The sequence below is a fragment of the Pyxicephalus adspersus genome, chromosome 8, assembly GCF_032062135.1.
Source record: "Pyxicephalus adspersus chromosome 8, UCB_Pads_2.0, whole genome shotgun sequence".
Lineage (NCBI taxonomy): Eukaryota > Metazoa > Chordata > Amphibia > Anura > Pyxicephalidae > Pyxicephalus > Pyxicephalus adspersus.
The window spans coordinates 29388485-29413368 of NC_092865.1; the positions used below are offsets into that span (position 1 = coordinate 29388485).

The 24884-nt window shown below is 37.6% G+C and overlaps 1 protein-coding gene across 2 annotated transcripts; it reads right to left on the reverse strand.

Annotated features, from left to right (window-relative positions):
* Positions 1-8828: 8828 nt before the first annotated feature.
* On the reverse strand, positions 8829-24297 carry CDC7 (cell division cycle 7). Of its 2 annotated transcripts, none has more exons than XM_072419897.1 (11): positions 24176-24297; positions 22039-22110; positions 21119-21254; positions 20384-20477; positions 19601-19743; positions 17167-17252; positions 15503-15600; positions 14775-14935; positions 14493-14575; positions 12989-13138; positions 8829-9265 (listed from the first exon to the last, which is right to left on the reverse strand). In XM_072419897.1, exons 1-11 carry the CDS (start codon positions 24198-24200, stop codon positions 8889-8891), a joined length of 1425 nt encoding a protein of 474 aa, XP_072275998.1. In that variant the 5' UTR covers positions 24201-24297; the 3' UTR covers positions 8829-8888. The 2 variants fall into 2 exon arrangements, with proteins under 2 accessions (XP_072275998.1, XP_072275997.1); XM_072419896.1 differs by having other exon boundaries at positions 15503-15601; positions 17027-17252.
* Positions 24298-24884: the final 587 nt, after the last annotated feature.

Here is a 24884-nt window from a genome sequence, read left to right on the forward strand (position 1 = left end):
TCTAAATGCCAAAAATATGTGTGTATTTGTAGCAATACACAAGTTTTAGTCATGAATTTTATGTGAAGAATTCCAGACGTCAAAAAACAAATTTTTAGAAATAGCTTTGTGTGTTTGATAACTCTGACCATAAACAGTAATTCCAAAATTGCTTTATTATTTTGCTACCGTGAAGGTAAGAAACCTGTAACATTAGTGTCTGGGGTGCCAGATCTACCTAAATGCAGAGGGCCACACCTCTGCTCTGAACTCTGCTCTGCTACTAGTGCCACAAGCACAAGGGGTAGGGCATCATTCTTTAGAGCCATCCCTGATCACATCTCTTAGTGTAGGCATTGAGCGATCTCTAACTTTCTCCATTCTGGCTGACTCCTTCTACCCTGGTTGGCCAGTCTCTGCCCTAACTGGCTACCTTTACCTTGCCTACACTGCCATGGTGGACACCATTCTGGCTTGACTGGCTGCCTCTGTCCTGGCTCACCCTCGTTTCCCCCTATTGACATGAGGCGAGACATACAAGAAATTCTGTAAAATCTCTGCAATAGACACACGTCAAAGAAAGAGCAGGGCATATTTTGGCCCAGTTTAGACTGTGATGATCAGTCAGGAATGTATGCAGATTTGAAATATGATTTAGACCAAAAGGAGAGAAAGGGGTTAGCCAAAAGTTTTAGAAAAGCATTGTTATCTTTAAAGTAATTTGCAAAACCCCAGTTTGTTTTCTATGCAGCTAGCCTTGACAATGATAGCTAAGGCCTAGTTTACATGGATGGTTGTGAGGTGAAGAAGTTAGATTCAGATGCAGGTAACTGTAGCCGACTTCCAAACTCTGTAGGAAGGTAAGACTCATGCAGGATCCATGGTGGGCAGTTGACAAACCCCTAAAAAATCCAAACACCTCTAAACACTAAATTAGAGAAAGATGGTGGGAGTGGTTATTCAGTGACTGGCAGGCTGTCAACCATCTGTAACCTACCCAATGTCTGCAATAAAATGCTAGTTGTGTACCGGCCTAAAGATTTTGTGCTGAAATTATTCTTTAAGATATAGAGTGACAAACAACTGTGCAGATGCTCATAGGTTTTTATTTGCAGAAGGTGGTTTCAATTTTTCACTTTAATTTATTGCAGACTGTTGACTGATAATTTCTCCAGAGATTGGTAAAACATCTTTCTGTTCCATCCATCCCATGGTAAAAAAATTTGTCTGTATTTTGCAGATTCTCTTAAATTTAGAAATCAGTAAAGACTGTTTTTCAGTCTAGACATTTTCTGAAACGCTTTCATGCTTCACGTACAAATTTGCACACATTTTAAAGGGGGTATGGACATGAAAAACTACTACCACCAAAATCTTATCGATGAATTGACTACCTATAAATAATTGTATATGCTTCATTATAGTAAAGCCTCACATTGCATTACCTCCAAACACATAAAATGACTAATACAGCCATATATATAGTTCAATAGAAGGAAAGTAACCTAGATGTTATTTTTAACTACTGAATGGAAAACTTAAGGCACTGGCCCAATCATGCCTGGCAGAGCTGTGTAAATTTTAGTACTAGGTGGATGAAAATAGAATGAGGTTTGAGGCTCAAGATAATTATTTGAAAACATAATTATGTAATTATACATTCACGATTCATACATAATTATCATGTACAATAATTGTGTTGCATACCCAATTCTGTTAAATTTCACAAGACTGGGATATCCATACTATACAGAATTTTCCTAGGACCATACATAAGTCAAAAGTAGGACCTGTATATATTCGCACATAACCCGACACATTACGCCATTTTTTGGCTTCTTTAGGGGTTTTTATATTGGAAGAGCTGTATGGTCTCACTTATATGAAAAATAAAAACATGAGTTGTTCAGTAACTATTTTTGGATGAAAATATTCCATATCACTAAGAAAGAGCAAATCTGACGGTGCCCATTTAGATAAATGATTGTTGTTCAAATCTAGAGGAATAGGAGCTTCAGGTTTACTGTCACATATGTACAAATAGAAGGAAATATTAGGTCGGACATTAGATACAGAAGAGTAGTTGGAGATCTTGGAAGCTGCACATAAAAGCTCATACTGCACAATCTACAAAGAAAATATCTATAAAATTATCTCCTGGTGGTACCATACTCCAAATGTGCTTCACCTGTTGTTCCCAAGTTGCCCTAACATGCTGGAGTTGTGGGGCACATAGATGTACTGTGGAGCACATTTTTTGTTTCTGGCCTACCATCCAAGACTATTGGAAACAAGTTATTCATTTGCTCTCCAATGTTACCCACCAACAGTTAACCTTAGAGCCTCTCAACCATCTATCGAGCCTCCCATTCACTGCTCTTCCTAAATATACCCGTAAGCTCCTGTCAAACATACAAGTGGCAGACAACAATTCCCACCAAGCTACCCTACCTCCTCAATGGAGGACTTGTAAAAACACTTTTAAGATGTCAGCCTAATAGAGTATCTTACAGCTCTACTTAAGAACAACACTGACAAACTTTGACACACATGGGTGCATTGGGATACTTATTACTCGCAAGCTCTAGGATAACAAGTACGAAATATGCTTGGCCATCCTTTTCACCGGCGAATCACTGTGCTACTTCCTCACCCTCCCCCCTTTATAGGTGGTTCCTTTATTCCACCCCCCCAAATACCCTGCTACAATTCTAGTAGCGGTATGGCAGATAGCCACACACCCAGGCTCTTGCTAGTATAAAACATGCACTCCAATAAAACTTGACCTATATCTTTCTAGATCTGTCACCTTCTACGCTTTGTGAAAGGCTGACATTTATCAACATATAGGAAGATATCAGTAAACAGTACCGTATCTATGGTTGTATATTGTTGATAAATTGTTAATAAATTATGTAATAAACACAATTACAAAACAATTAAAAAAAAAAGCACACTTTCTGGTAGGTATAGGGACAAGCCATGGATGAAGGTGTTGAAAATATTTAGTGATAATTACACTCTCAAGATGTGTATCAAAAAAAACACCATGCAGCTTAAAAAAAATAAAATAAAAAAACACCCGGTAATGTGCTGACAGTTACAAAGGAGGTCAGTTCACAGCCTGTGGCCAGGAGTTATTGTTAAAACTGCTCCCCCATGTATTTTGTGTCCATCAACATTTAGCAATAAGGGATTAGGTATTGAGGAGGTTTTCCCATGTAAGCGCCAGCTGGCTTTTGTCACATTGAACTCTACTCAACATAAAACCAGCAAAGTATAATAACCTTAGCTTCTTTTTAAACAATGAACCTTAATATTACCCTGGGACAGATCAGGTCTCTGTTGGGTTACCATATCCTTGGCCTTTTGGCTTATGTTCTTTTTCATAGCTTCAGGTGTTCTTTCTGATCTTTCGGCTGTTTTTTTTTCTGCAAAGGAGAATGTATACCATGACTGACAAATTAGAGACATTAGGGAATATATGTTTATTTCTCCTGACATATAAATCCTAACTTCATCATTTACCTATGGGGTCATATCACATTTTTGTGCATACCTGTATTTGTGGAAAGGCCAGAGCTCATGTCAGCAATATTTCAGAGAATAGCAAATTTTAAGCTGTAGTACTATCGTTTTTCCCCTTAAATCCAGCGAAATACACAAATAAAACATTTCCTAATTCAGTGTTTATGTTTAGAATAACTCACATGTAGTTAGCTTCCCAATACTCAACTCAAGTTCTATCGGCGTTCCTTCCAGTTGGGGAGCGTGAACTGTTAACGACACACATAAATCACATGACTGAACTTTGATGGTTTTTGACAACATGTCTCCCAAGAGTTCTTTTTCCAACATGCCACTAAAGTCCTCTACGGACAATTACTGTTTGGTACTCAAAAAATTTGTTAAAATAAAAAAAATCACATGACTGCATTTAGTGTCTGTACATTTCAGATTAACACTGCACCCTTATAGAGTTACTACTGGTCCTGGCTATAAGCATGCACACGAAAGTTGCTACTGCAGGTTTCCATGGAACCTTGCAAGAAAACATAGCCACCCTTGCAAACAGGGAGTGGGACAATAAATTTTTCTGGATAAGGCTGAAAAAGAAAAGCAAAACTAGTGAGATTGTAAATGCTGCAGTATTAAAATTTATTAACTTTGTAAGGATTAAACTATAGAAATTTTAATTTAAAATACATAGGTCATTTTATTTTATATGTATTAAATTGCATCCAAAATAATAAAATTAGAATTTGCTTGTAGTATAAAGGAAACCTGCATGCAGTAAGAAGATGTGGAGATCTTCCCTACAACAAATCATTCCCCATTGAGTAGGCTACAGAAGCAGCAAATAGCACCAATATCTACATTCTACTTGTATTGATTAACTCCAGATCCTCCTGCTTCCCCCAGAAAGAATAAAAGGGTCATGCCCACTTCCGCCACATTGCGGGGAGCTTATTCCAAATTATTCAACTGTGACTAAACATTTCATCTGATAAAAACTATTAAAATTTGATACTCGATCAACATACTGATCAAACATTGAACAGAAATACCAGTTTGTTCAGAACATATGTAGCAAAGGAAATTCCCCAAAAATATCCAATGGGAGAGCTAGTAGCTTATGAGCTCGGCTAGTTATGAGTTTTATAGCAGTAACCAGGCAAACAGCAGTTATCAAGGAGATCACATTTACATCGCTTGTGCACCCACTGACCAGTATATGACTGGCTTAAAGCTGAAAAGGGGAAATGTTAAAATTAATTGGGAAATACATTTGCCCACTTTACTCAACAAAAGTACAATTTGGGAACTATCCATGCCAACTGCTTTATCTAGCTCAACCTGCCTAATAGAAAAGCTCAAGAAGTAGATGAGCAGCGAGGTGCCCACTGAGTGCCAGGACATCTTTAAATAGTTCATGTGTACTCAAAAGATGTGTTTGAGGGCACATGCTAAAAAAAAAAAAAAAAAAGTTCCTACTGTCACATTGCTATGTCTATTTTTTTTTCCATCAGAATTCTTAATTATGCAATCAGTTGCAGCAAACATATGAAAAGTCTGTTCATAAAGAACACACTTTGCTACGATTGATTTAGACGTATAGCTGGCAGGGAGCTCCAGCATTCAGATAAACCAAGATGCTCATTGGTCTTTTTCCTGCAGCGGTGACCAATATAATGTTCATTAGCCAAAAAACTAACATCTATGGGACCATTTGTATTATAAGTGAAGCAGTTCTCACGGCTCCTACTAATTCTTGGAAGTGTAGGCCTCTGGGAAATTGTTTCACAGAGCGCATAACTCCTGAAACAGTTATTAATGAGATATTTGATTGGGAAGCCTGAGAATCACACTAGAAACAATACATTCACTTCATTGTCCATAGGGAACATTTTTGACAGAGAACAAACACTCATGTTCTGGAACTTCATAAATAGTGCTTTACATCATAACAATCTAGGAGCAACATTTGTTTGCAACTGTGATTTTAATGCAAAAATAATACAAAATAAAGTCCAGCATTGTGCCAGTCTCACTTGAACAGTCTTGTTGGGATAGATAAAGGGTAATAGAGTTTGATATATCATACTGGGGAGAATGTTCTTCTCGACTCCCTGCAGTACTTGCCTCATGTCTGAAGATCCCAATAGCAATCCCAGCAATTCACATGGACTGATTTACCCAATCCAGCAAAGATAAGTCCTAAATCATATAGTAATATGCAAAAGTGACCAGTTTAACCTTGAAAATATTTTGGTAAAAATGGGAACATTTGATGTAATGCATATTAATCTATGGTAAAGGAAACATTGAGGTATTCTTTATGTTTTTATGTGTGTCATAATCCTAAAGTTGTATCAATCCTGCTATGTGGTCGTTTTTGATTTTTTTTTCTAATTGTACCACAAATCACTAAAATCCACTCCTGTTTCCACTTCCCCAGCAGTGCAGGCTGATGGGATAGCAGATCATGAGTGGGATTTGGGAACATTTGGGGGATTAAAGGAGGCTGATGAGAAACGTGACTATACCAATCAGCATCTTCACCATCAGCTTCAGACAGGAGTGGAGTAGATAAGATTGCCAGGATAGCTGGGCTGTTCTTACTGCTACTCTCTATAGTTGAGTCACATTTTATGCATCACTCATCAGCCTCCCCACTGTCAGATAGATGGCAGCTGCAGAGCTGAGAAGATCTTACACAGACAGCAAGCAGCGCAGCCAATGCTATATTCCTGTCATTGTGCATTGGGGACAGCCAACACTGGATGAATGGTTGTGATGGCAGCACTTTTTAAAGCCCTTGCAACTCTGCCCCATGGTTCTGGTTAACTATAGATGTTGTAACAGTAGCAAATTTTTGGCTTGTGTTTCAAATGCTATGGACAGATGCTGAAAATTTACAGTTTACCTGCTGGTTTTTAGGGAGTACTTAAAATTGAATATAGGTTAGATGTTCCAATTAATGGGTGCACAACCATTCTTTAAGTAAATTATCAATATCATGAAGATTTCCATGTTTACATGGATGCCCACTTTTTGACTACTGTATGGTATTGTTATTCAAGTCAAGCAGTGATCTATTGAATGGAGGGACACAAAAAAATAAAATAAAAAGTATAAATAATATTATATAAATATAACAGACCAGTGCTTGGCTGCAGTTCACAGTCACCCCAAAACTCCATCTTCCAAACAATGCCAAAAGTAATTTAAGGAAATGGCACAATTGCCACCCTCACTTCCCAGTGTCAAATCCCCTGCCCCCACAAATGCAGTAGTGACCAGACTACTAATAGCAATACACAGCAGACATTGCAATAGTCACCTTATTTTGGCCGAATATCAGTGGTATTCAATCAAATGAATAATGGAGTTGTCAAAGTTGTGATCAACCAGAATTCAAATTGCAACACTAGTAGTCAAACCTTTTCTGATAAGGATTCTTCACTGTAGTCTTTTTTAACCTTTAGAGATTATCATACATTTGATGAACGTGCTGGCTTTTATAAAAAAAAAAAAAAAAGCCCAGTACTATACTAGCTCTGGATTTGGACACCCATCCACGACTGGACTTAATACATAAACATAAAATAACATTTTTAATTATGAGTTAGTAATGCTTATGTACACCTCTAAAATTTATTTTGTTGAAACTTTTTCATGGTCATTACTCTTGCATAAAACTGCATTAATTAGCTTAACCACAGCATTAGGCAGTTTGTGGTTAACTTCCCAGAAGAAACAGCATTCTCAATTATTTCCAGGAAATAAAAACTAGTCTGGAAAAGATAAATAAAACAGGAAGAACAGGTAATCATTCTAGTAAGAAAGTGAGAGTGACTGAGATTGAAATATAGGAAAGCCACAGACTGCACGAGCTGCGTTGGAGGAAACAATACATCTGTAGGCACTGGCAGACACTGATGCTTGCCAAATTTGGCCTCTGCTCCTTTAGATAAATAACTTTTCAGTGACGTGCTGTGTTAAAATTACATAAACAGCAGAAATTACCAAGATCTGGGCCCCAGGGTTTTGTGGGTTTCAACATCTTATGCAATCAATACTCCAACATCTGCAAGCATTTTTCTTTTGCAGTCCGTGCCAGAAAAAGTACATGATTAACATTACTTAGTAAATGTTCAAGAAAATAAAAACTACATACATTTGATTATAGTGCAATAATCATTCTTTATCCACAGTACTGATAAAATGTTTCTCTGTACTGTACCATATATGGAAAGCTAGAGATTCGGAAAACTATAAACCTCCTTCATTTTATGAGGTTTAGACAAGTGTTTATGCTCCAAAACTATTAACAATGCATTTGAAAAACACTTATTTGGCAGAGGGCTATAGAGAACCCACAATTAAGAATATTACGTTTTTTGCTATGTTAAAAGCCTATGTTAAAATTATTAAAAGGAAATAATATATGGCTACTATATGCACTTCATACATGTGGAAATTTATCAGGGCATGTATCAAGCATCAAAAATGAACTTTTTATCATAATAACATATACTCTATGACTGCTTAGCTGCATTTATGGACGTCTAAAGGATGCATTTATATGTCGCCCCCTCTTTATTAATTCCCTGGTTCTAACATGGCTGAGTTTGCAGTGAATTGCTCCAGGCTACCACTGGATGGCACTGTTTAAAGATGGGAGAACTACTTGAAATGACTAAAGCAGAACTCAACCTTATTAATAAACAAGTGCACAGACTGGATTATTGACTGCAGAAGCAACCAGCTGTATAATTTGATTAACATCCCCCCACCAATTATTACTCTCACTAAAGCATGTGATATCAATGCCCAATTTAGGCAGCATAATTATTATTTTTGTATGAACTTTTGGATAAGTGGGCTTTTAATATTTCTCTCACCCTTTGCAGCTTTACTGCGCAGGGGCCACTGGTAATAAACAGAAGGTTTAATAGATATAAAGAGAATGCCTTGCAGCCTCCTGGTTATTAGCAAGTATAAATTTGTGTAGGGCCATGGTGGCATGAAACATCAAAATGGGGCTTCGAAAGAAGTTATTCTTTAGGATAAAAATTGCAAACAAATAAAGCTAAGTTGCTGAACTCAGTACTAACAAGCAAATGCTGTTTTGAAAAAAAAAAAAAAAAAAAAAAAAAAAAAAAAAATAGATGCAGATCCAAATAAAGTATGCTCTGTTATCCGAAGAGCACCATTATTGGCTTAGTTAATGCCTTTACTTTAGACTGCCAACAGGTCTATTTAACGGCTTTATATTCAGGCAACTTTGTCTAAGAGTTAAACTATAGTCTGCTCCTTACCTTGTTACAAAAAGGCTACAAGTGTTTTGTGTGCAAAAAATTTATTATAAAAATATATCCATAAGTATAAAAAAAGAAAAACATTTATCGAAGATCACTAAAGAGTGGATGTACCAAGACTTCTTCCGCTGTAATCCGTGTAGATGGATTGATATCCAACAATCTGTCTAATAGGTGGTATGCCTCATCTGGAACATTGTCCCAGCCATTCATGTTAAAATCAGTGCGCTCAGTCACAGGCATTGCAGAGTTTAAACTTTCAGCAGTATCAGAAGGATTAACATCAATTTGCTTAACAAACCAGCCATCTTGCTTTTCCAATATTTCTAACTGCAGTTCTCGCTGTTTTTTAACTTCTTCTTCACATTCTGGATCAGTCAGCATGCACACTCTTCTTAGCTCTTCACATAATTTTCTTAAATCTTTTGCAGGAATTTCGTGGCTACAAAGCACTATTTTACCTAGAAAAAAAAAAAAAAACACAAAAGGTATGTTTTAGGTGGGGTGAGAGAAAAAAAAATTCAATTAAAAAATTCAAACGTGCTAAGAGTCCGATCTTTTAGGAACTGTAAATTAAACAAATGACAGATTGTGGTTGTGCTTAAAAAAAAAACACTTGCATGTATTTTTAACTAAAGAACAACTGCAAAAAAAGTCAGAACAGTGACAGTCCGCTACCACCATTTCTTCAAAAAGGCTTACAGTAACATTTTCTTGTGTACACTGTCTGGATTGATGACCGACTACTGCGACACTCTTCTTCCATAAGCCTTGATAGCGATGCTCCAGTAACCGAATGTCCTGGTGAAAACATTCTCCTTGCTCATCACTCACCAAGCTGAGATTTTTCTCTTCTTCCATAAGCCTTGATAGCGATGCTCCAGTAACCGAATGTCCTGGTGAAAACATTCTCCTTGCTCATCACTCACCAAGCTGAGATTTTTTTTGTAAAGAACTCTAGAAGGAGTTCAAGAAGTGCATTTTCGATGACATGTGACAGACGAGTTTTTGATATGAATCAGATTGTGAACTCCATGTTTGTATGCAGGAGACTGATGGCTACCCCAGGAAGTTTTTGCAGAGCCACTTCAATGTCTCCTTAGCTTCTAGCTCTAGTGCTGAGGGAGATTGCTAGCTTTATCTTGAAAAACAGACTTTTTTTTGGGTAGAGGGAAGCTTTAACCGGGTCATCAAAAAGTGGGTGAGGCAACAAGACATTAAGTACTTCCAGTTCTTTGTGCCATAGGTATTCAGTAACCACTTTAATTCTAAGCAGCTTTCTGTGCCTCCCTTATGCCTCGTTTTATCTTTTCCATTGTCTTTTTATTATGCCCCAAATGTGCAGTGTATGTATGATTCAACATTTCAGTAATCACTCAAAAACAGAGAGTTTGTTACTGAAAAGAGTTAGGTGGTCCCACTGGATTAGATCCAAATTATACCATCCTTCATTTTTGCAATGCTTATGTTTGGAAATTTTAAAAGGTACTGAAAACCATGTGTATGCTTTATCCATGGCCTTTACATATCATGTTAGACTTGATGAAGAATCTTGTAGAGGTGGCAGAAATATTTTATGCAGATCATACAGAGGCCACTTGACCTGCTTCTTTCTGGCTCACAGGTATCTCTAGACACGCTTGACATAATGTCCTACAGTAGCACTACTATCCCAGAGGCACAGAAAACAGCAGTATTTCATAACGACCTTTAGATCACCAGATGTTCCACTAGTGTGTTTTATACTAATTGCTTGGAGCAATATCTTGACGATGTATGTATGACTTTAGATGAGCAGAATGGGCAATCAGCAGTTTGTTTTAAATTACTACCGTATTTTTCGCCCTATAGGACGCTCCGGAATATAAGACGCACCCAATTTTAAAGGAGGAAAATCAAGAAAAAAAAAAAAAGATTCTGAAAGATTATTCCCCTTCTGATCACTCATGTGCCATTCATACCAGTATTGTGTCATTCAAATTGTGTCACCAGTATTGTGTCACTCTGTGTCATTCAAAATTCCTTTCTGATCACTCTGTGCTTTTTTTCCACTGTACGGCAGTTAGAACAGGGAACAGCAGGTGGCGCTGTGCCGGCTTCTTTCGCTCTGCTTTACAGACCGGAGAAGACACGTGCTGCTGCCAGAGAGAAGAGGAGACAGACGCTGCTGCAGCCAGAGACACACGCAGGATCGGGTATCGGGTGAGTATATTATTTTAGTTATTTTATCACACCTTTGTCGTATAGGACGCACTAACTTTCCCCCCCCAGTTTTGGGGAAGAAAAAGTGCGTCTTATACTGCAAAAAATACGGTATGCAGTAGATCTGCTTTCAAGTTTCTTTGTGAAGAATCAAAAAAAGGAGGGACTATTCAGAAGAAACATGCTCTTGTGACAAACTGATGTCATGGAAATAGCACAATATGCCATCAACATTGAAGAAAGCCTTTAAGTTATGATTTTGTGTTCTGTAGCAAGCTACAGGAACACCCTTTGCATGAAATTGCCTCTGTTTAAGCATGAAGAAAAGTTCTGCTATGTCTTTGGATAGATCAAGATCATGAACAATTTTAGATAATTCAGATTTGCTTGTGTAAAAATCTGTTTCTGATACTTGAACTGCCACAATCATTCTGACAATTCTTGATTGTAACCAGTTTCACCCTCACTGTATCCCTAATACCTACTACAGAAGCAAGTCCATCATGTGGTGGTACGGACTAGGCAATGATTCATTATGAGAAACAGGTCTGATGCAGAACCCAGGCTGAGATATACAATTTTGAGCTCAGTTTTATCTGAGAATTTATTTGTGTTCAAGCAGCAAAAATAGCAATCGTTTAGATGGTCGAGCTCACTAATGGTATTGTTTCATTTAGCCAATCACACAGTGCATTGGAAAAACTGGTACAAGTGACATGTGGAGCCCAAAATTTATCCTGGCAATCAAGTAGACAGCCGAAGTACAGTTTGTATATCTTAAAGATCTACGTCTATTGGGTGATGTGCTTTCATCACAGAATGAACCACACACACACAAAAAAAGAAACATCTAGATGATAAATAGGATTTATAGACATTGTAGCAACTTAAATCCATCAATGTTAATAATTTCTGTAACATGTGCACTGTTCGATCCTGTAATACTTTAGAATTTGATATCTGCACAAAACAAAATACTACAAGACCCACAAAAAATGATCACTGATGAAAATGGCTTGTTGACTTTTTCCTCACTTAGTCTTCTTAAAAATATACCACCAAAGGCTTTTTGTTAGATTTATTTGATAAGTACAATATAAAGCCATAAATTCAGAACGGTTCAATTTTTTGTTGTCTACACTTCCTGTCTTCTCAAAGAACCCATTTGGCAATCTTAGTTATCTTCAACCAAAATGGATTAACTTTGTTTTTTTGGAAAAAAAAATGTCAAAGCAAAACATACATATTTACCAAAAGTAGAATAAAAAGGATGATCATTGTCACACACAAACTATCTTCAGTAAAAAAAAAAAATGACACCAAAATATTTTAGTAAATATTAATTAGGAAATAGGAATCATTTTTAGTAATAAAATTTTGTGCATCTGCAAAATAAACCATGTTGTTCAAAGTTTAAGCATAAATGATTTTTTTAGAATTATTCCTTTTACCCCCTAAGTGCCAGCATTGTGCAGGTGACTGGTTCTCTTTATGGAGGCTACTTCTGTTACCCCTACACTTCGCCTGAACTGATCTAAGTACAAAAGTACTTGATCTGATTACTAAAGTGCAGGTGACAAACAATAGCAGACTGCTTCAAGGAGATATTAGGTGTTAAAATTTCTCTTCTGTGCTCTCCACCAGCCATGCTGACAATATTCTGATCTCCAGGAGGTGTAGAGACCCACAGATGGGGGTCCCACAACAGAAAAGTCTGCGGATGAATTAAAACAAAAAACACAATATCTCAAGGGTGCTATTTCAGCTGAATGCCCCTTTAAAAACAAAGATGCATGGCACAAATTGAAGTTGTTATTCCAAGTATAAGTAAGTTTAAAAAAAAAAAAAAAGACTTGTTTTTCTTCAATAACTGAGGCTTCCAGCAATCTACACAACATAGTTTAGAATTTTATTTAGTTACCAAAATGATACAGCTAAAAAAAATTCTTATTCCTAAAATAAATTTGCCTCAGAACTCTTACCCATTTGTTTAGCAGCTTTTATGGTCTCCTGTGAGCCACGAATCGCTATGATTCGAGCCAAAGCATTCAAATCATCAGAAGCACTGAAGAAATTATATCTGCCACTGAGCAGGAAAAGAAAGATAATGCCTGCAGCCCACACATCAATAGCTGTAATAAAAAAAAAAAAAAATAAATACATTTTATGTTTATCCTGCTTTAAAAGGACATCATAAAGCTCAGTAAACAGTAGGACTGGTTTGATAAAAGGATAAAGTACTTCTAAGCCTTAGTCTACATGGCCAATTATATATATTTGCAAAGCCTATACTACAGGCTAGCATACTTGCTCACAAAAACATTCTTTTCCTACAGAACACATGCATCTTATCAGTAAGGATCTGTCCATATTTGTAAGCACAGGAGTATGTGTAGGTCAACACTAGTTAGCATATGTAATATGTACACAGCAATGCATATCATCAAAAATGCATGCGTCCTAAAGTAGACAAATGTGAATGCCGCTTTAGGGATAAGACAAGTATCCATTATGTTTGGAAAATTGTGTAATGTGTACAAAAATACAGTTTATTTTATGACTAGATACAGGTTTCAAAATGTGTCTGGAACAAGACACAAGTCATAATTATAAAGAGGTCCCTAAAAGATGAAAAGAGTGATTTTTTTTATTAATATGGACTTTAGATTTCCAGCTGTTTGCCAAATGATGCATTTGTGACTTTTCCAAATATTGTATTAAATATTAGGGTTACAAAGAAGTGGGAAAAAAAAGGAATCATAGAAATTTAATGAAAACCAGCAGAAAATAATTTAACTGTTAAGGGATTACTCAAGCAGCTGGGTATTTGGGATCAAACTGGCCAAAAAAGAAGGGCAGCGGAGAAAGGCTGAACTCTTACCAGTGACATTCAAGAGGGGTTAAAGAATGTGTGGTATGTGTTAACAAGAGACAGTACCATTAATGTTCAATGGCACCTTAGTTAAATGAGGCAAACAGAAGTTGCAAGAACACCTAAACGGCTTGTAGGTACCACAGAAGTAAAATATCACTTTTTGTCTGGACTGACATCAAGTATTTTACCTTTCTCTGTCGATTAAGTACAGATAGTGCTAAAGCCTTCAAATTTCAATTTAGATTTGCAAATTAGGAGATGATTTTCCACTTTCACTGTACAAATCAGAAGCAGTTATTTTTTACTGGAATAGACTATGTAAACAGGTATAACAGGGAGGCTTTCTGAAACTCAACCTGGATAAAACAGGACTCATCATTATCCCCCCCCCCCAAATTCAAAATATCTCCCTGACATTTTTTTTTTTAACTGTTAACAACACTGTTACTCGGCCCTCCCCTCAGGCACATTGTCTTGGTGTGACTTAATTCTGCTCTCTCATTTACCCCCCCATTCAGAACATTTCCAGGTCCTGTCACTTTCATCTACGAAACATCCCCCCCCCCCATCTACAAGATAAGGTTATTTTTTACAAGAACCCAAATACTTACCAGAAGTCTGATTAAAACACCTTAATAACACCTCTGGAGCACGAAACCCAGCAGTACCAGCTCTTGCAGCAAGTGGTTTGGTTCTTCACAAAGAAAGGAAGGAAAATGTTGAAATTATAAGAAAAACCAGAATAAAATAAATTTGTTTTGAAGCAAAATAGTTTGCTCTCATTATGAGATAGTATATTTTAAGGTGAGCCATTTTGTAACAAGAATATGATAGTTACTAATTCCTCTAGACATAGTTCTGCATGGTTTTAAAACATGATTGAGATACATTACCTTTCCATGCAAATCTTGCATATTTGAGCTTTCGCAAAACAATCACAGGTCAGCTGTTCTGGGCAAGTGTTGGCAGTTTTGCTGACCGCCCCGGTATTTGTGTTTTTTGCAGGAACAGTCTTTTTAGACCTAACATCTGATGTCGTGGGCTGTCTCTTGCTCTGTAAAAGTGCCATTGTGGTATAAGATTGTTAATTCAATTAAGCTTCTTACAGTAAGATTATTCTAAAAGACATTTTGCATGTTATAAAATACTAAAAAAAAAGAAACCATGCAACAAGCACTGGTTTCCAGGTGTCCCTTAAACACTAACCAGTATATTATAAATGTGTAACAATTGTTTTCTCACATGCATTACTCATTTCTAATATCAGGTTATTTTATCTACAATGTGGCATTCACTGAAACATTCTCCAAACCAAGTGTTTATGTCTCAATGGCTGTAATTCATCATAAAAGATTTCAGTAAATGTCTGATTTTATAAGCTATACCCTTTAGAGTACTCCATTTAATGGTCTGTACCTGACACAATGATGGTAGGAGAAAGGGAGGATATAGACACACACAATAGATATTATATGTCTGTCTCCTCCTTTCTCCTACCGTCATTGTGTCCGGTACAGATATATATATATATATATATATATATATATATATATATATCTGTATATTTCTACTAAATGAACTAATCATGTATATGTGTATTTTATGTTAGTCTGTGACTTACTTTTGCATTTGTAACTTCATTAGGGTTAGTACTGTGAACATTAAAACTCTTCACTCCAAACACGGACCTCAGCTTAGATCCAGTACCAAGTAATCCTTCCTGGAAAAGACATCCAAATGGAGTACAATAAGAATTATATCTTTGTCACTTTACAAAACCAAATTAGTGCATATTTAGGGGTTGATATAAAGTGAGAACAGCTGCATGCGTGATTTCAGGCATAAAAATCTTTTCCATGTGCAGAAAGAACAGTCTAGACAGTGCAATAAACATAATAAGCATCATCATAACACAAACACCCACTAGAACACGCAGTACTTGAAGTAAACCAGACAGACCAAAGAAAAAAAGTGAGGATAAACAACAACATTGTTAAGTGGAACTCCAGACGTGTTTAAGACTGGAAAAGGGGTTAACCTAATAGCCTTTAACAGGGAAATTAATCTAAAGCCCTCATTTTTGAAGAGTGGGTGTATTTTTGAAGGCTGGAGTTTCACTTTATGTGACATGTCAGCGCTGCATTGCATTCTTGTGTTTGTCTTCTACAAACTAGACAAAGGATAAAAATCACCACATTGCAGTTTAAAAAAAAAATATATATATATATATATATATATATATATACACATACACTTTTAGGTGTTTGGTCATCATCTTCTAATAACAAGTGTGAACATAGTAAAATGTTGCTCAGACTTTGTTAATCCCTTAGTTTGTTTTCCTCAACAACAATTAGAGGACCCATGCTGGATATACAGCGATTTAAACTACATACACACGTCCAACAGTTCTGAATCTGGCGTGTGTACAGCGCCAGTCGCCCATCGTCTGAACGATGGTCCGTGGCAGATCCACGGAAAAATAATGATCCTAATGTAACGGAAGGGGGAGAGCGCGCAGCAGGGTGCCACTCTGTCGTTCTCCCCCTCCCCTCTATATAGAGCAGCATGGTGCGGTTATGTACAGCACTGGTTAATGCATCGTGCGGTGCTAGTCGTTGGAAAGGATAGTGAAAGATCCTTTCCAACGACTAATATTACACGTGTGTATGGAGCTTCATAGTCCCATGGACTGTAACATAATTTAGCCTATTCTGTAGAAAACAATCAAGTAATGCAACACACATTTGCCTACACCAATCCAATTACATTTGAATCATGCAAGTTGGTAAAATTCATGAATAAAAGAATAGAATATAAGAATAACATTTTTGATTGCTAAATTGGCAATTACACAAAATACTCTCTAGAGGTGGAAATAAAGCTATGACAAAACAAATAACAACGAAGGTTAGACAAAATAGATCAAAACAAGGGCTTACATTGTTCAGGGTTTGCTATATGCCTAAAATGATCTGAACAACTGGAATGATCTTAGCATGGCCAGCATAATGGAACATATCACAGAAGCACCACTCATGTGCACCCCTGATATTGGAAGCGGCTATAGTAGTAGAGTAGTTAAAAGGATGACAGCCATGCTTTGGCTTTCAACATTAGTAGGGAAAAGAAAAAGACTCAGAACCTTGCCACAGTTTCCTGGATTTATCTGTGAAAGTGACCAATGTCTTTTAACAGATTGTTTTGTTGAGGATGGTAGAACTACTTCCTTAGGTACTGGTATATTTCCTGAAATTGTGTGAGGTTTACTTTGTGTGCAACTCCCCTGTTTTTTAGCCTGAAGGACTTTTAGAAATTCTATTTGTGTGCCTGGTGCTCCTTGGGCCAATCCAAAATCTACCAGGGCATACCTGCAAAACAAAGGTATGGGAAATGATTAGTCAAAGCTAAAGCAAATTTAAGTTTTGTAAAGGGTTTGGGGAAAAAAAGCCTTTGAAAGGTTTCTCTTTATTTACTGTTCAAACATAAATCTTAAAATTGTAGCTTTTTCCTCACTTTAAATTCTGGTGTCAATTGTTTGATAATTATTCCTGTTCCAATATGAGAATGACACAACACATTATGTATGAGGCCAAGTAACCTTTTACACCGATGTATGTAAGGTTCATGCAAAGCACTCCCACCCCTTCACCTTTTTTTTGTACTCAGTCATTGGGAAAGTTTCAAACTGTACAAGATTATTTTATTTTACAGCTTTTGGAGTGAAAACTTTAAAAGTATTAAGTAAGAAATCCAACAAATGTTTGAAAGAACAGGTCACAGCACAAGTGCTTACCTTCTTCCTCAAACAATGTATATTTTACATCTAGATGCCAGGAAAGAAGCCTGCAGAATGCAGTCAGCAAGAGAATCAAAAACATAAAACTTCTGACGCCCAACACTGGTTCTCTCTATGCTTTGGAACAATGGCAGATCTCACTGGTCTGTGAAAGGACAAGTTAACTTGAACTCTGAGGTATTAGATCTAATAAAAGGAAGACTTGATATATCCAAACAATTTTTCAACTACAAATTCCTAAATTTAGTTAGTGACCAATAAGATTTATGAATTGCCAATAAAGAGGGCACTACAAGAGCTTCATGATTTTTCCCAAGTGCAAATTTATACAAATACAGTGATAGCCAAAAAATTTGTTAGCTGAGGTAACAAAGATTTTTTTAAAAAAATCTGCCAACGTATACGCATCCACTAATACATTTGCTGGCAAACATACGCCTGTTGAGCTGAATTTTTGCACCAATCATCTTCAGAAAAATTGTCACTCGAGCCAGTGATTTAGGTCTACCCTGGAATAACTACGCTATACACGAATACGCTAAGAGAAAATGCAAATATTTTTGAAAAAGCCCAGACTTTCCAGAAGTGTTTTCAGTGCACACAGTAAGACTCTTAGCATCAAACTGCAGTCAGGCCATTCTATGAGCTTATCTTTTTATGTTTACATGTTATAAAATAGAAAAATCGTCAGTTTTTATTCTACTTTCCATTCGCCTTCATCCAACTAGGAAGCTGTTCACCTCTTCACCTGTTCGCCTTTGGTGAGTTTATGCCCTTACATATTGTGCTTTTTTCTATATTATAAAACTTTAAATTCTGTGCAGCATCCAAAATGAATTAAACAATTTTCTATAGCAAACCTGCGAGAAATCACATTCAGCTAACAACTTGATTGCGGAACCAAATATTTTCATTAGCCAAGGTATCACGGTATATAAAAAGCAAAAAAACTTGGGAACAGTTCTAGTGATATATAAAACAAAATTTTCTGCTGTCTGAATTGAAATGTGTGCCTAAACAAAACGTGAATAATCTGAAGTTACAAAAATACCAATACTGTACACAAATCAAAATGTTGTGAATCTCCAAGCTTCAAGTATTGTCAGATTTTGATCCAATGGGCTGCATCTTAAGCCACAGGCACTCCACCAACATCTATCACAAAGGAAAACTCACCAGAACATGTGTGATCACTATGCTGAAAAGTAGGTCTTTTATTGGTCAAATTAAGTAGTAACGTAGAATGGACTATATAAGCCTCATCCTAAAGGACATCTACCCATAACATCCTATAGAAGCCTAGTAGGCAAAACATGTGTATGCAGACTGGGTAACTACAGCCCATTTTTATTTCTAGTCAGTATAAACATTAAGTAGCTTAGCTGTGACATTGTGAGTGAAAATACAACAGCAAGACTGCTTACTAACAGGCGATTTTACTCTGGACTGGGAGAGAACTATGAAATGCAAGTTTTTGGAGAATATGTTTTTTAATTGAAAAGAACAGTATTGCACTATGCAGAGTGCCTTTTTATTTTAAGATGTACATCATTCATAGAATATTTCAATGTGGCATTCTTACTGAGAATATTTGGGGCAGCTACAAAACCTATTGAGGAAAGATTTGCATGTGTTTATAGACCTGCTTTTTAACATAGTGGTTGAGGAGATCACAGTGAATGGATATATAACAGATGCAGCACAAAAAATCAAAAGTTGAAAAGTTTGAACTTCACAAAATGACTATTTGATTTATATACATTTTAATTTTTCATGTTTTGATTAAGCACACATGCACTATGAGGAATAGGTTTCAGTTTTGGCAGCACATTTTTTTGTTTTAATAAAGAATACACAGTTTATGCCAACCAATAACAAAATCCTGATATACTGTATGTATATTAAGATGCCCAAACATACTGCTTCAGGTCTCTGTTGTACAAGAAGTTGCTTGGTTTAACATCTCGATGAAGAATCCCAAACTGGTGTATACGTTTAAGTGCTTTACAGAGGTTAAATATGTATTCCTTTGCTTCTTGAAAGCTAAGGTAGGGCAAAATATCCTGTAATAAACACAAGAAATAAGACAGGTCAGCAACAAAAAGGTTTACAAGAATGAAATTAGGAATAAGGAAAAAAAAATATTATTCTCTAAGGTTTTCTTTACATAAATATCTTGTTAAAAAAATGTTTTTTAAATGTGTTGAACTGAAGTGCATTCATTTTGAATGCACCACAACACACTGGTTGGGTATGAAAGCACCTGTGTACTGCGTTTTAAAATAAATAGTAAAGCACAAACACCAGACTGCAGGAAATCTGTTATCATGCGTTAGCTGTTAAACCCCCTGGCAGTCTAATTATGTCAGTATTTTTATGTCAAAAGCGGTACATTGTTTTGTGTGGAAATAATAATAAATTATGAAATATATTAACAATAAATTAATTTTAAATTTGTCCAAACAACACTCTGGATTACCGCCAAGGCAGTTAACAAAGAAGGTATGAGCATTTTCATTGTGTTAATAAAATGCACATGTGAAGGAAGTCTTAAATGAAGCAATACCCAAGTGGACAAAGCTAGCTACCTGACCTAAATCGCAAAACCACCAAGTAACCGATAAACATGGGTGCCTAATCTTAGAAAGAAGAAGCAAGTGGGTGTGTGTATGTATGCGTATATATTAAAAATGAAAAACTTACCACAAAACTATCATGCTCCAAATAAGGCATAACTATGACCACGTGATCATTATTTCGAAAACAGTATTTAACACCCATGACATTGTCCACACCGCTAGAAGAAGAAGAAGAAAAAAAAAAAAGTTATGGATAAACATCACACTAAAAACTAAACACATTTTTCTTAGGGGAACCCTAAATATAGCAAATACCAGATACTTGAAACATGGTACAAATCTGCCAGCGACGGATCTGAGTATAATTAAGTATTTGTATCAGAGAATGGATGCAGAAGACGTAAACTAGCAAACGGTGGATTGCCAATATTTTCAGGTGTCTGTAAAATGCAGTTGTGTGTATGAGATATTGACTGACCATCACAACTATAGGATCATATCACACATCCCATTCCTAAACCAGGGGCATTGTGAAGGGGTTGATACCCTCCCCTGCTTTCCCTGCAGCAACAGCCTTCAGTGTGTCTGTGGAAATGTGTACCCATTCTGATATTAGGGGACTTGTGGCCCAACATTATTCACATACCCCACAACAACTGGTTTGAATTTAGCATTCCACTTAAGCCCAAATTCGGAGTTTCCCCACACTAGCTGACCAACCATATCTGTATAACTCCACTCTGTGGCCACAATGTTGATACTGAAATATTGAAGTCCTTGCATCAGGACAGCCAGCATTCTCAACAAATGATAAAGAACAGAAGCACATGTAATTATATACAATCTGCATTAAACTTACCCAGCTAGTGTAAGGCATTGCAGTTCTGCCGCTATCCGCGTGGGGTGACTTGTAGGGACTATATGCTTTAAAGCAAATTTCATATCCTCTCCTGTCTTTAGTCTAGCAACAGCTAAAAATACAGAACTAAATGTACCTAGGAAAAAAATAAAAACATTTTTTCTAGAATAAGTTATTGAGTGTCAATGTTTTTTCCAGCAAAACGAGAAGCCTGGTAAGCAATGTACCTAACGATCTGGAACTTTATTAAAAGGACATGTGCACATTAAACTACCTGAGAAATAAAGATCTCTATAAACTCCCTATATTTTACTGACTGTGCAGTATGGCCCACATTCTGCACGGGTATCAGTTTTAAAAAAGACTACAGCATCAGTGTTAAAACCAGAAATTTTATTAAGCTAGGTGGGAAAAATATGTAGGCAGGTGGCAGCCCATGTATTGTGACCCAACTTTTCAGTAACCACCCAAAAACAGCCGGACGGTTACTGCAAGCCACCATATACTGAGGGGGAGGCAGAAAACACAACTAAATGCCTCTACAGAGATACAGCGGCCTCCATAATGTTTGTTTGTTTTTTCAGCCTCATGATAGCTTCCTTGACTTTCTCATGTTGAACAATGGCAACTACAGTCCAACAAAGATTACTACAATGTAAACATGTTTACGCCCCCCCCCAATTAATCTTTAGTTGCCTTGTGTGTCAATCCCAGTATAGATAGTAAAGTTACAAAGGAAGCATTCTACCTCTAGTGTTTCTCATCTCATCTATAAAATCAACATGTATTTGTATTGCTTAATACAGCACTGTGGCTGTATTATGCAAACATTTATGGTACCTGCTATTGTCTATATTGTATACAATTCTAGGCAAGAGGATGGCATGATAAATAAAACTGCAAAACATGCTGTAAATTACCTTCTCCAATTTTTTCAATTACGTAGAAAATATTGCGAATCTGTGGAACCGCTGCATAAAGCCTTTTAATTTCTGTTAGCAATAAAGAAAGCAGCATTTACATAATGCAAACAAATCACAATATTACAGGGCAGAGTATTACGTTGGCGCTATATAAATACTGAATGATAATAATTAGAAGTGTCATAGCAGGTGTTCAGACATAGAATTCTCAAAACATGCTAAAGTGTCAGTACCTCCAAAACCAGTATTTTGGCTTTCATGGATAATCAAAAAATGTGTTTTTAAACCCTTAGTGCTTCTGGGGGTGCAATGACTGCATTTTATTTATCTGCATACCCAATACAGCCATTATGAGAAAGGCTCAAGCTTATAAAGAACAAAGGAGGAGCAGAAGGACAAATCAAAATCAGCCCTCTTGGATTTATCACTCTCAGAGCAGACCAAGCTAGGAACATTGATGTAGAGACCCCCCTAGGTGACAGCACTAGAAGCCCAGACAGCGCTCTTCTTGTCTTTACTGCTTGTTCAGAAATATTTTTGAGCAGCGGTCGCCAACTTTCTCGGACCCACAGACCAGTAAATTTACCAGCTCCAGACCGCCCATGCACAGGGAGCTGGGTGTCACTCATAGGGGAAGAAACTTCCCTCATAATGACATGATGCCAGAACCCGACCACTCTCCCATTGCAGGTCTGAGCCTTCCCCATAGCTTACAATCAATACGAGGGACACGGGCCGCGGCTCAGGCCAGTGCGACCTCCCAGCGGGGTCCTTTGCATCGTGCATCGGCCAAAGTCGCGGACCACAGGTTGGCGACCACTGTTTTACAGAGCATGATATGAACATGGGCCCCAAGTTAAACACCAACCAAACGGAAGCCAAAAAGTTGTACAATGGCTTAAGGAGGGAGTAAACTCAAAAGTGCACAAAACAAAAAATATCACACTTACCATCAATCCCAGCGATCAGTCATTCGGGAGGTTTCTTCCATCAGGTCCCACGTCGTCCCAGTATATGTTTTTAGGCTAGTGCCCCAGGAGTTGCCATCTTCTCCTCTTCTTCCTACGTCGCCCGTTCTTCTCCCCTTTTGACGAAAGGGCTCCTTCTGCGCATGGCCGAGCATGTGCAGAGGGAGCACCCAAAAGCCTTCTGGGATGCGTGACATAGGTATCCCGGGAGGCTCTGCACTCCCATTCATTCTCATCGCCTAAGCGATTGAGAATTAGGAGGGCGGTGCTGCAGGGTGTTGTGCTTAAAACAAAAAAACTGAATTTTTACCTTACATAAAATGGTTGTCTCCCCTTTTATGTAAAGGGAAATTTCTGAGTTTAGGTACGTTTTATTTGGTTCCTTAAATCAGTCACATCAGAGGATAGATCTGTCCCTCTAACAGCAGCTGCAGGCACCTCAGAGTCTCTCTGCAGAGGTCCAACATGTCCCCTACCAAGTCACATGTATATAGCTCAGCCAATCACATGGTTCATGGCATTTGGAGAGCAGTGGGTCTGACTCAGCAGGAGACAGGTCTCTGCACGCATGCGCAGTAAGATCAGCAAGTTTTTCCCCCATCTACATCAACTGATCTCGCTCCTGGGTCGAGTAACGTAGGAAGAAGAACCAGGAAGAAGAGAAGATGGCGGCACTTGTTGCACCGGCACAAAGACCGATACTGGGATGATGCGGGACCCAAACTGACCAGACACCTCCGGACCGATCCATTGCTCTGCAGGATTACAAGTAAACTGTTTTGTGGGACTTTTGAGTTTAGTTCCTCTTTAAATGTACAGCGCTGCATAATATGTTAGCACTATATGAGTACAATTTATTGGTATCGATAGTGCATTAGTCCCCAGCATTGGTCACAGACTGAGCTGCACAATGATTGCAAACTGGCAGGAAAGTTTTATTGCAGAAGAGACATCAACATGAAGATCTGACTAATGAATTTTTGTGCTTTGTCCAAGTTTAGTTCCCCTTTAGGCAGTTGTGTGTACAAAAGGCAATACCACAGAGAAAGGAACCATGTTGGCCCCTCATACACAAAGCAGCAGGAGAAACTTTCACAATCAGTGGTTATAGGTTACTGCACCATATTGCTGCCTAATACACAAATAAATAATATTTATTCACCGACCTGCACTATCGCTGTTGCTTTCCATTTTCCGAGACCCCCTGAACCTTCTACGACACGGCGCCAAAACCGAGCCAACACAAGCGCAGAAACCTCCCGCCTTCCCACACTGGGCGGGGACTTTGTGCAGGGATCTGCGCGGATTGGTGGAAAATTCCGAGCCGCCGTCCCGTACGCGAATAGGGCAGAGTCTTTTATTGAATTACTGAAATACGATTGGATTTGGCAGCGGTGGGTGGGGATAAGACGACGTACAGTACGGAGTAGGTCTGACGTGACGTTAATACCTCAGGGTTGTCAGAGCTGAGAGGTGTTAGTGCTTGGCTGGTTCTGTGTTGCGTTTCGGTCAGTGGCTCCTCATGGTCCATATGTCTGACTGGATTCACTGAGCTTCCTGCCAGCTGTGCAATATAAAACCTTGTACAGAGCCAAGGTAGAGTTCTATTCCACATATAGTGCAATGTAAAGGGTTTATTATTGAATTTCCTATTGGTGTTTCTGTATGTGTTAAATTATTCTTATTTTTAATATTCACATATGGCTAAAGAGACCCTGTCAGCAGAACAATTTCAGCTTCCACAACTCAGAGGCTGGTGGTCACCATGGTGAATGTGATGTCACTCCCTCATCTATTAAACACAATGCAATATTCCCTTTACTCCTCAGTGGCAGCTACATATATGGTTCTGGAAGGAGGTGGGACAGAGGAGCT